Source organism: Schistocerca gregaria, chromosome 9, assembly GCF_023897955.1.
Source record: "Schistocerca gregaria isolate iqSchGreg1 chromosome 9, iqSchGreg1.2, whole genome shotgun sequence".
Taxonomy (NCBI): Eukaryota; Metazoa; Arthropoda; class Insecta; order Orthoptera; family Acrididae; genus Schistocerca; species Schistocerca gregaria.
In genome coordinates, this window is record NC_064928.1 from 176,177,947 (window position 1) to 176,191,145 (window position 13,199).

The window sequence follows — 13,199 nt, forward strand, 5'->3', positions numbered from 1 at the left end:
TTGTTTGCAAATCTGACTCGGCTTTTTAATTACTATAATTATATAATTAAATTGCATACACTCTCAACATAAGAAGTTTTACTCTGTTTCCTTCTGTATACTAGGTTGCTTCATCCTTTTTTTTCTTTTCTTTTCTTTTCTTTTCTTTTCTTGTGTGTGTGTGTGTGTGTGTGTGTGTGTGTGTGTGTGTGTGTGTGTGTCCAGGCCAGCAGTGCCCGACAGAGATACACATACATTGCAGGGAAGAGGAAATGGAGTTAAACTTTGTCATGGTAAATATAATAAAACTCCACGAGTTTGAGAGGATATGTAGTGTTAGTTTAGTGAGCACAAAATTGAGTCAAATCTACAAAGGATTGGCATTTATGAGTCCTCTCATCAGTATTATGTTGCAACGTTCAACCAGTTATTAGAAAAGACAGAACACACAGCCTAGCTTTGGACAAAATTTTTATTCGAACCAGACACACACCCGGAGCACGTGACCTCTAAATAATGAAAACTCCCTTCTGTTATGAGTTTCTTGGAGAGGACTGGAATTGTGTCTTGTTAGCATCTGAACCTTTTTTTTTTTTTTTTTTTTTTTTTTTTTTTTTTTTTTTTTTTTTTAAAAAGATAGGTACCTGACACATACATTACTTGAATGTAAAACAAATGTGCTTTGTGTAAATTTTATCTGTAATATGTAAGCAACTTTTATTGTCTTGTAATAGCTCATATACATGTACATAGTTAGGGGAGTTGTCATCAAACTCTTATCAGTTTATTCTAACTTGTTCATGTTTATGTATTAGTTTCTATGCATAAATCTACATCTGTATATACATTCCACAAGGCACTGTACAGTACGGAAGGTACATTACTTGGCTTCCTCTTCTTACTACCAATATTATGAGCAATATTGGTCACAGGTATATATCATTTAGCTACTTACAGAGAAGACTGGAACAGCTATTGATGCATTTTCAACAAAGGCACGTACTTTGTTGTAGAATATGTTTAGAAATACCCGAACAGGGGACTGACAGCTAAGAAAGAATTGTCTTTTTGTTAATATGTGCAATGTAATATAATTTATGATTGAAGAGTAAAATGGGAGAGTTTAGCTGTTCTGCTTTCAGACTGGCATCTATTCACCTATAGAACAAATGATACTCCATGCTCTCTTAACAACTGAGATTTCTATTAAAGTGTACTGTTTCAAGTTGACAGTATAAAGAGCAAAATAAATATAGAGAGAGGTTAGTGCATTATCACAGGTGGGGAGATAACACATGAAAGGGTGCCTATTGTAAAGTTTATATTGTGTTCTCTCCCTCCCTTCCCCGGCCCCTCCAGTTTTGATGCACCCTGCCGCGAATTACTTTCTTATGGTAATGTCTTCATTTGAGAGTATGTCCTAGACACGTGCTTTCATCCTGTCCCTCCTTTTTGTTAGTGATTACCATATGTTTTTTTTTTTTTTTCACCGATTGTGCAGAGAACCACTTCATTTCGTATCTTACCTTTCCACCTAATTTTCAACATTCTTCTTTAGTACCACATCTCAAATGCTTATATCCTCTTTTGTTCCATTTTTGCACAGTGTGTGTTTCACTACCATACAATACTGTTCTCCAAATGTATATTCTCAGAAATTTCTTCCTCAAATGAAGGCCCATATTTGTTATTAGCAGACTTCTCTTAGGCAATAATGCCCACTTTGCCTATGACTGATCTGGTTTTTATGCCATCATTGCTTTGTCCGTCATGTGTTATTTTGCTCCCAAGGTAGCAGAATTCCTTAACTTTGTCTACTTTGTGGTCCCCAATTTTGATAAGTTTGTTGTTGACCCCATTTCTGCTTACTCATTACTGTTACTTTGATTTACTCTCAATCCATATTCTATGCTCATTAGACTGTTTATATTATTCAATACATTCTGGAACTCTTCTTCACTCTTTCTAAGGAATGCATCATCATCAGCATATCTTCCTTTCCCCCTGAATTTCAGTCCCACTCTTTAAGCTGTCTTTTATTTCCACCATCACTGCTTTGATGCAAAGATTGAACAGAAGGGTAAAGGATTACATCCGTGTCTTACACACTTCTTAATCTGAGCACTTTATCATTGGTCTTCCAGTTTTATTGTTCCCTCTTGGTTCTTACACATGTTTAGATTCGCCATATTCCCATATTGCTTACTCCTCTCTTCCTCAGTATTTTGAACAGGTTGCATCATATTATATTCTCAAATGCAGAATGTATGATCACTTAAAGCATTCAGGGGAGGAGATCTACAAGTGAATATGTGCTTTGTGATGTTGGTACATGATCTGAATGTGCACTGATTTCACTGGAAATTCCACCTGTAACAGTGTTGTTGTGGAAAAAAATCTAAAAACAGATGTTCCTGATTCTTGTTTGTTTGTGTGTTGCAGAGAGCTAAGAGAATTTCTAATTGTAGCGCAGCGAGAACGAATAGCTCGCTACGATTTGTCGGAGGACACTTGGGAAGAGCTACCAGTGAGGGGATTGCAGAATGTGATTGCTATTGATTTTGACCTCCACAACAACTGTGTTTATTGGGCTGACATAGCAAATGACACAATTGGGGTAAGATTCTCCATTTTAATAGTGTTGCTCTGTATCTCTTAACAAATGGTTTTTCTGCGACAGCAGATGTTTCAGTAATAATGCTTTGTAATTGGATAGACAAAAGATCTGCTCACAAAGTGGCAGCAGGGGAATGCGCACATAACTTTTGGAACCAGTGGATCTTCCTCCTGGCAGATGGGTCAAAGGGGAAGGAAGAAGTGTGAAGGAAAAGAGCTGGTGGGAGAGTTCGGAAAAGTTGCCCAGAACCCCAGGTCAGTTAAACGTACCAGACGGGATGAGAAGGAAAGACCGATTGATCAGTCTTTACCAAACTCTACTTTGTAAGCCTCTCCAGTGCTTTTCCTTCACCCCTCTCTGTTCCCCTTCAATTCTTCTGCCAGAAGAAGTCATCACTGGCTCTGAAAGCTTGCAGATTTAAGTAATTTTATGTGTGTGCTCTCTTGCCATCACTGGGTAGTAGATTCTTTTTATCTATATAGTTACATTATATTTTCAAAAAGTTATCAATTTTATGAATAATTATGTTTTGGAGGACGTGTTCCAGTGCATTTTGTGTCATTGTGACTTTGCTGCAATGACTGATGTTGTAGCAGAAAACTTTATAGTATGAATAAAAATACATTTCCTTGGTGAACAAATAATGTTGAAAGGATATATTGCTATCCACCACAGAAGAGGTGTTGAATTGCATACAGACACAATGAAAAGGGACACCAGAAATATTTCTAGTGGTTTTTTAATTCATTGTACCTGTCTGCAGCTCATTGCCTCCTATATATGGTGAATACCAATCTATTCCTTCCATATTGTTATTACATCATCCTGGACTTTCCATTGTTTGATTTTTCGGTGGTGGTGGTGGTGGTGGTGGTGGTGGTGGAGGAGGAGGAGAGGTACATCATCTGTGTGCTTCCGCTGACTTTTTCCCTGTAAAATCTCTTGACTGTAAGATCACATAAGAGAATATGAACACACATTCAAATTTTCCAAAGTAGACTGCTTTGGTGGGAGGGGTGGGGTGGGTGGGAATGTGAATCAGTCAAATCACTGCTAGCAATAGCAATATTAGTAGTTCATAACCCTATAATTATTTGTGCAGCAGAGCAAGAAGATGGTCATTTTACACCATTTTACACTGGCTTAATTGGCATATCAAATTGGTCAGATTCAGTTAAACTACCACCAGTGACTACGAAACTTGCAACATTGCTTTGAGGCAATTCAGTTGATGACTTGTAAAGATCGCATCAATGAAATTCTTTCAAAACGGCAGCATTCTTGTTAAAAATATGGCCATTTTTTTGTTGTCAGAGGCTATTGAACTTAAAAGGATGTTTCTATGCTGAAAATTTTTTTAGCTATCTCAAAGTCTAAACAAATGATTCCAAGGAGTGGATGAACAGCAATGTAATGTTGTTAACTATTATTTTTGCTTTTAAACATGACATACACAGTGAAACAAACATATGTCTTCCTACCTGTAAGCTACAGAGCAAATGATCAGGCTTCATACCTCTTTCAGCTTTGTGTCTTCAAAATATGTTGGTATTGTATTAATACATTAGTATCAACATTGTGTCTTCAGCATTTGTTATTTGATTTGAATGTTAAAATTAGAAATAAAATATTGTAATTCTCATGATGACTGTGTGCTTAAGTTTTGTGATACAAATGTATATTTGGTGTACTCAGTTAAAACAAAATATGTAAAAAATAAAAGCACTATTCTTATATGCACAGAAAGGGAATAACCCTACACTTCCTTTTTTCTTTTACAGCGCCAGTGCCTCAATGGCAGCGAAATTTATCATGAGATTCTAGTAAGTTCGAATCTCTCGTCAGTTGAAGGGATGGCCTTAGACTGGGTATCTCACCACCTGTACTTTGTGGACGGAGTGCGCTCAATGATAGAGGTTGTACGAACCGATCTGAATGTAGAGGGCCGCATGCGTGCTACCATTCTTTCACCACCGACCCTGTCCAAACCTCGTGGGATTGCTGTTCATCCTCAGCAAGGGTTTGTAGCCTGTATGCATTGAAACTGTAGAATATTTTTGAAAATATGTCTGTGTTAAAATTACTCTAGAGCTGTTTCTGTCATGTGATGCTTAAACATTCTGGTGTTGTCCGTTTATAGTTGTATTACTTCTGTCACAAAATATATCAGCAAGGGAAATACTGTATCTGATGCATCCAGAAAGTACGCGCTGTTCAAAACGTACAACTATTGTGACACTTTCCAGTGGTCACAAAGGTGCTATGAGATTCTTATTATGAATTTTTTGCTGTTTTATTTGGTTGGTCATGGAAGCTGATCTTGTAAATTCAAGAAAAATGAAACTGTAGACATTCATAGTCATCTGTTGGAGGGCTACAGAGGCTATGTAATGTGTAGTGAAGTGATCAGGAAATGTGACAACTTTGAGACATTGGTCAGCACTTCAAAGTAAAATAGATTGTAGGCCATTTGAAAAAATTACTTTATATGGATATGAAGAATATTCTCAGTCTTCCTACTGACCTGAATAGATACCAGGTTACATCCATCCTTTCCCTCTCTGTAGTTCCTTTGAGGTGAGCATTCCAAGGAGAGTGAAAACTTAAGCTGTTACAGGGTTAGATACCACTGGTGTCAATATTCACCAATTGTGTTGTAGCATAGCATCAGTTTCTGTATTTGTAGTGCTTTAACAGAAGCATATTTTGCATATATATGAAGTATTAGTGCATTTACAACACAGTGGAAATTCATCTAAGTTAAAAAAAAAAGGCACTTGAAAAAAGTGTCCATTTTTATCTTAATGTGCCTCACATGACTACTTTAGCAAATCTTCCATTGTGAATATGTAAAAAGTGACTGTACATTTCAGTAAACAGATGTATTTCTGTCTATCCCCAGATTGTTGTTCTGGACTGATTGGGCACCAAACAATCCATCGGTGAGTCGGGCCAACTCCGACGGTTCTGACCCCAGGCGGCTGTTTGGTAGATCGTACGTGGACTGGCCTAACGGAATTACAGTTGACCACATCGCGGAACGCATCTACTGGGTGGATGCGCGACTCGATTACATTGGTTCTGCAGATCTGGATGGCAAAGGTTTCAAGAAGATAATTGCAAATACGGTTAGTGAACATTTTTTGCCAGATGTGTGAAGCAATTCTTGCTAATGTTTACTCCAATTTCGCAGCATTTTAGTGTGTCAGTAAAACACAGGAAAAATAAATTTCTGTATTTACACTGCAGTATAATGAATACTGTGTTGCTGCAAAAAGAGACAACTGATCAGGTTGGAAGAGGAATAGGGGAGTTAGTGAAGGGAAATAATAAAGGAGAGAAAAAATGAGGCAGAGTGTAAGAGGTCATGTATAGTACATGGATAATCAGTGTCAGATTCAGACAAGACATGATAGGAAGAAAATTAATTGTGCAGTTATGAACAAGTAGGAAAGCAGAAAAGGAAACAGGGGAAAACCAAAATGATGCAGGTTGGTTGGAATGTGGGAAAAGGATGGAGGGGGGTGGGGGTTAAGGGAGAGATCAAAAAGTAACACAAGTCAGTTCAACCTATAAATAAAAAGTAATGGGGATGGTACTTTCAGAGGAGGGGTAGTCCATGATGGTGATGGGATGCCAGGATATGTTGGAAAGCAAGTTCCTGTATCTTGAGTTGAGAGTAAATTGTGTTGGTTGGGAGGATCCAAACAGCAAATATGGTGTAATGAGTACGCATGTATGTCAAGTCTTGCTGCAGAGCATCCACAGCAACTTGGTACTAGACGATCAAAAGTTGTGAAGGTCTTCTGTATCCGTGCAAGCACTCGGCCAATTTAATGGTTGTCATTCCTCTATAAAAGGTCAGGCAGCGGACTCCGGTTATTTAGTATTGCCAGTTGCTGTGCTCTTGATGTTGTAGGATTCCCAGTGGTGATTCTGGAGTAGGTGGTAGTTGGTATAAGCATAGAACACATTTCACAGCAGTGATGTGGGGTAGGAAACCTCGGTTAAGGATAATGGACGGGAAATGTCATACCACTTAAAGTTACAGAGGTAAGGACGCAGCAGGTTGTAAGGGGAGGGTATCCAGGAGAGAGGTAATTTCAGGGTTTGAGTTGACGGAAACATAGCTCTGGTGGAGTAACGTATCATGACATTAGAGGCCAGAGTGATAAAAAAGGGGGGGTGAGTACTGATGTGGTTGTCTTTTTTAATTTCTTTTATTTTTTTTATTTTTTTTTATTGGGGGGGGGGGGGTGGGAGGGGCCTCACGAGAGATGTATTTGTTAGAGTTTGAGAGGAGATTATTTGTTGAGGGCAAGATCTATGGGGAGGCTATGGAAGAGGAAAGTCTGGGAGGAGTTGACGGTGTAGGTGTGAAGGGATCTGTTGGGGGGTGACACTTTCACAGCAGATGCCTAGGATATATGGAAGGGGTGGCTTTTTTTTGGGTGCTAACTTCAGTGAGATGGAGATCAATGCCCAGGAACCTAGTTTTGGATTTGGAAAATTATGAGGTGAATTAGATTTAGGAGAAGGAGTTGCTAAGCTGTTAAATTATGAATCAAGACTGCAAAAAGAAGATATTTTCTATGATGCCTGGAATTTACCCGGGTGTAAAATGTCTCTGGTTATAAGATGATTCCCTTTTTTTTTTAGGAGGCCTCTTGAGGAAAAATTATTTTTAACATATTCTGGCTAGTCAAAATTACAAACTACTGTATTTTATTGTCATAAAGTATCTGTCTAAAAATTTAACATTATACTTGCTCTAAATTTATGCCATTTATTGGTTACCTACATTTTGATAAAACAAGTAGAAATAAATGAAACGAAATGGTTTACATTAATTTGCAGATCACTTTTTTCACTTATGAAGTGGTTTTCTTGTTGGTTTAAGGTTTTCTGTGGCTTCTGGTGCTCTCCTCGTAGTTGAAGCTAAGTCAGGTCTGTCACCTGACATAATATGTTGTATTTAACTTTTTTTTTCTAATTTCGCCATAGCTGATTCTGTTGATGACTCTGAAATTCCATGTATAGCCAAGGAGAGGCTTAACTACTTCACATTCTGCAGCTGTTATTGGAGCAAAAGGAGATAACTTCTACTCTTATCACGAACAATCAAGCCCACTACATTGCTTTTACATACACACATTTCTTTGGATGGGTGCACAGATCATTTGGGACTCATGAATTAGAGTAGAGCACAACTTTCATACAACATAAGCATCAAAGGCTCAACATGACATCCAAGATTACCACATATTTTATTTATTGCAAAACCATCTTGTCTTCCGTTTTCATTCTTGGAGAGTGTGGTTACTCCACAATGGTCAAGCCACCACCAAGCTGCCGTGCGGAAATGTAAAAGGCCCTCTTTCCTTACACTACAGAGTATGTGAAATGTCATTTGCCTAAATGAACCCTGTTATCAGTGGTGTCACTATTTTTAACATTCATCATGATACTAATGGGACAGCTGTGAAATTTATAACTCCATTGTCACAAATATTTATGCGGACAGTGTATCATGGCAGTCGGCCGCGATCGTGAACAGATGAGAACTTAGAATGACCAGGGGGAGTGGAGTGGTGCAGGGAAATAAGCCTCGCCTCACTCTCGAAGGGCTCATTTCAAAATGAGGGGAAAAAAAGCACTCTGCAACACAAGGCAAACTGGGGCAATAAAGCATTTGGTGGTTGCAGCACAATTGTTTGCTGCTGTTGGCAGTGATAGTTTAGAACTGACCTCTATTGGTATCTTACACAGCCATAGTTCGAAACACTCTCCGCCTAAAACTGCTAGGGTATAGTGCCCTTATTATAGTTTTTTCTTCAGAATGGTGCAATTTCTGAGGTTGTCATTGCTGTGGGACCTGAGAACACAGATTTTTTAATTCATGTACATATCCCTTTTTGGTTCTATACTGACTTGAAAACGTTACACTATCACTTGCTTCAAAAAATATCATCTGCCCAATGCTCTTTCATCAGCTTCATAGAACCAGCAGCTGACACACCCTCGTTTGTTCCTGTCATACGTCATAGTGAGTGTCGACAAGATTGTAGAATGAAACATGTAAGTACACCACTGAAGCTGAACTCTGTCTAGACTAAATCTTCTGCAGAAATGAATACTATTGTTGAGTATTTGTCCAATTTTAAAGTCAGTTCAATTCTGACTAAAAATGAATTCGGGCAAACTGCAGTTTCAACGTGCTAGATGTTCTTAAAAAGCCAGAGTATGCACTATACGTTCCAATGGTTGGCAACACCGTGTAATTTCTGCTAGCTCGCCATTCCCGTCCCAGCACCCCACTAGTCCTCTGCCAAGCTGGTATCACTGCTCCCCCTCCAAACCTTCTGCAGTGCAGTGCTGAGGCAACCACGAAACATGGATTGCAATATCTTCAAGTGTGCAAGTCATAAGAGTCGAGGAGACTGAAAGGGGAGCAGTGGTTTATAAGGCAGTGGGATGGGGTTAATGTTACTCAATATGTACATTGAGCAAGCAGTAAAGGAAAGCAAAGAAAAGCTGGGAGGAAGAGTTAATTCTGTTAGAGGCAGGAAAGGACTTAGAAGAAACAGAATGTAAGATGAACAATTAAAAAAAAGCAAAACATGAGTAATGGAATGTAACCAAATTAAATCGGGGAATCCTGAGATAGTTGGAGTAGGAAATTACACACTAAAAGTAATAGGTGAGTATTGCTATGTGGGCAGCAAAATAAATGATGATGGTTGAAATAGAGGGGATGTGAAATGCAAACTGGCTACAGAAAGGCAAAAATTTCTGAAAAGAAGAATTCGTAACACTGAATATACATTTAAGTGTTAGGAAGTCTATTCTGAAGGCATTTGTCAGAGTGTAGCCCTCTATGGAAGCCGAAACATGAATGATAAGCAGTTCAGACAAGGAAGAGAATAAAAGGTTTTAAAATGTGGCACTGCAGAAGTAGTCTCAGGAGTAGATGGGTAGGCCATGTAACTGATGAAACTTTGCTGAACAGAATTGGAGAGAAATGACCTTTATGGCACAACTTCACTAAAAGGAAGGTATAGATTGATACAGCACATCCTGAGGCATCAAGGAATTGTCAGGTTGGAAAGGGAGAAAAATGTGGATGTTCACAAATGTAGACAAAGATGTGGATACAGTAAGCAGGTTCAAATGGGTGTAGGTTGCAGTAGAAATTCCCAGGTGTAGAGGCTTGGAAATGATAGAGTAGCATGGAGAGCTGCATGAAGTCAGTCTTTGGACTGAAGATGACGCCAACAAGCCTTGCATTCACTCATTTTAACACCCTCCTTCGCAAAACATTTGTTTTTGCCACTTCTTATTTTATATTGTGCATTTCTAACTACTTTTGAGCCCCTAGCTCCATCTTTTTAATTGCTTGTTTGATGTTTTTAATTTTATTCAGGAAGACTTTAATTGATGTGCGATGTTTCTGTTTACAGGACAAGGTAGCACATCCGTTCGCAGTGGCGGTGTTCAAGGACACCATGTACTGGGACGACTGGAGGCAGAATGCCATCTACCAGGCCGACAAGGATCACGGGTTGGCTGTCCGCACCATCCGAAGTGGTTTGCCTGGTTTGATGGACCTAAAGGTAATGTTCTTTTGTATTTCATACTCAGGAAGGCATGGTAATTTATACAAAGAATACAGTATTGTTAAATGTTTCTCATAGCGAATCATCAGGACTAGATTTCATGCACTCTATGCAGTTATATTGTTGGAGTTTGAAATGTCTGTTGCTGTTGTCACCCTTTGTCCTACTCTTCCTCTTACACACAGCCCACTGTAGTGTTTTGCAAGGCATCTCTCTCTCTCTCTCTCTCTCTCTCTCTCTCTCTCTCTGTGTGTGTGTGTGTGTGTGTGTGTGTGTGTGTGTGTGTGTGTGTGTGTGTGTGTTTAAAGTTCTTAATTTTATTTTCTCCATTATTTAATGAGCATTTTATTAATGTGTTTGCGTAATTATTAATGATTTTTATTCATGGTTTGGTTTAGCGATTCCTTTTTACTGTTTTCTCTTTTTATTTAAGTTGAGTCCTTTAAATTATGTTTGTGGTAGTTATGATGTCTTTATTGCTTACTGTTCTCTGTAAGTTAATACCATTTGCATTTCGCAGCAACAGATCTTGTTGCGTCTCCTTGCTGGAACTTCTCCACCTGAAATCGCTAAAGATAATTTATTGCTCTATGGAAATCGATCGGTACAGCCAAGTGCTATGCTGTGTCATGTGTATGGAATGTGGCATCCAACTTTATATCCAGAAATTATTTAGGTCTTCAGAGAAATATTCTCGATGAATCCCAAAACCATGTAAAACTGCAGGTTTACACCATCAAACCACACAACACTTCCGAATGACTTGCGTCTTTATAATCACTGAATATTTCTTTTGAAATGATAGAGGGTTATGAACTCTACACACCTGATACTCCTTTTGTGCTTTTATATGTATTAATTTTCTTCAATACCATAAAACATAGATTCCTGCCTTAATGGCGGCTTCCAACAATCTTCTCTCAATCCAACATAGAACATCTCTTTTCCAATGTCCAACATGAAATAATTATCTCTTTGCTGTAGCTTAATATAGTCTGTATATCTTTGTTATTGAGTTCGCATGGAGATACTTAAATTCCACAGAGTATTTATATCTCGCACAGGTATTTTACATTTATCATCGTATTAATAGTCTGTTGCACTTTATTTATGCATTTTTGCATCATGAAACGCTACAGTGTGTTTGGGTTTTTTTTTTTTTTTTTTTTTTTTTTTTTTTACGATTCAGCCTCTACAAAATACACTATTATTTTCAACAAAAGGAGAGCATCTAAGGGTCCCCCCCCCCCTCTCTCTCTCTCTCTCTCTCTCTCTCTCTCTATCTCTATCTCTATCTCTATCTCTCTATCTCTCTCTCTCTCTCTGAAAATGATGATGTCTGGCTTGCAGTGTCATATCAAACTTTGTGCCAATATTCACTTTGTCATTGAATCACTGGCCTTTGCAGACATCATTAAACCAAACAGGAAGAGGTCAAAGGGCAACAGATCCAGACTTCAGTGGATAAGGAACCACAGACCAGCCCCATTTCCTGATCACTTGATTTGTTGCCTGGTTGTGTGGTGAAGCACAGCCATGGTGAATTAGAATTCCTTTCAGATTTCTGTGTGTGTTTCTCTGAATGTCTTCTCTAAGCTGCTTCGCATTCAGTTACACTCCGTAAAATGAGTGATTCACTAGACATCCCGAAAATGTTTCATTAAGATTTTCTGTGTAGATTATTGACTCATAAATATTTATGCTCCAAACCAGGTGCCATTTGCCGATACGTACTTTGTCTCATACCCCAGACTTCCTGCCATTTTCTGTATGGCATTCTGACTACAGTCAAGTTGTGCAGCGAGCTTCTGGGGATGTCAAAGAACTTATATGTCTTGTTCACCAGTAAACTCTGTCACTATACTTTTATCCTGCTCAGAAGTTGTGATCTATATTTCTTTCAATACATCTGTTGCGTTTAATTCTGAATGAGATGGTTGAGGCACAGGAGAGATCTGCATGGTACCCTTTGAATGCATTGCTAGCAGCTCTATCAGTGTGAATGTAAGGATTGGGTACATATTCATCTTCCTATGATATAAATTGCTATCGAGTTGGAAACATTGTAATATTTACTCTAGACTTGTTTCCTGTGTTTACTAATCTGATTATGCCAGCAGTGGAACTTGGCACTAAAGGAAAATTTTAAAATAAAACTAGCTATGAAAATTTTAAAAACTGCTTCTGATAGAAAAATCTACTCGCCAAGTGATAGTAGAAGAAAACACATGAAAAAGTCAAGGAAATGTGCAAGTTTTCAGAGCAAGTGACTTGTTCATCTCTCTCTTCCTTCCCCTTCAACCTTTCTGCCAGGAGAAGGAGCCACTGGCTCTGAAAGCTTGCACATTTCCTTAACTTTTCCATGTGTTTTCTCTTACCATCACATAGTGAGTAGATTTTCTTATCTGACCAATTATATTTCCAAAAAAATATTATTTTCATTAAAGACTATTTCTGCGCACTTTATGAATATGGGGGGCGATTCTTCTGGGAAATCTAGAAAACTTGTAATTCTCAGGGAGATCTCAAGAAATTTTAGGAATTTCATAAAACCTCAGGGAATTCTGCATTTTTGAACTTAGCATTGAAACTGAATTTTATTGTTTTATAAATCACAAATTTGAAAATACTGTACTTAATATCTCAACAGTGTGTTAATTATATGAATATTATTTCATATAATTTATTTATGTTTAAAAACTGTGGTTAAACTACTACTTATGGCTGGTATGAGAGGAAAGAAAAGTTGTTACCCCTTCCCCCTCTTTTCAACTCAGGAGCTCTTCAACACAATCTTCCTCCTCACACCTTTAAATCTAACAATTATTTTTTCCCCAAGTATGAGTAGCCAAACTGGAATGTCATGTTACATATTGTGTTAATGACTTTATTAGTTATTGTTAAGATTGTAATTGTGGGTTGCTTATGACGTGCTCATACTGGACTGCATGCTCATTTAAACTGTGGGGATAGGTTTGTCTCAGTGC

At 38.2% G+C, this 13,199-nt stretch overlaps 1 protein-coding gene across 1 annotated transcript in view; it reads left to right on the forward strand.

Moving 5' to 3' along the window:
* The window catches only part of LOC126291582 (sortilin-related receptor-like), a 177,820-nt gene that overhangs the window by 57,794 nt on the left and 106,827 nt on the right, over positions 1-13,199 (forward strand). The window contains 4 exon segments of the mRNA XM_049985115.1: positions 2,422-2,596; positions 4,378-4,616; positions 5,499-5,724; positions 10,057-10,209. Coding sequence (XP_049841072.1) covers positions 2,422-2,596; positions 4,378-4,616; positions 5,499-5,724; positions 10,057-10,209 — 793 coding nt within the window.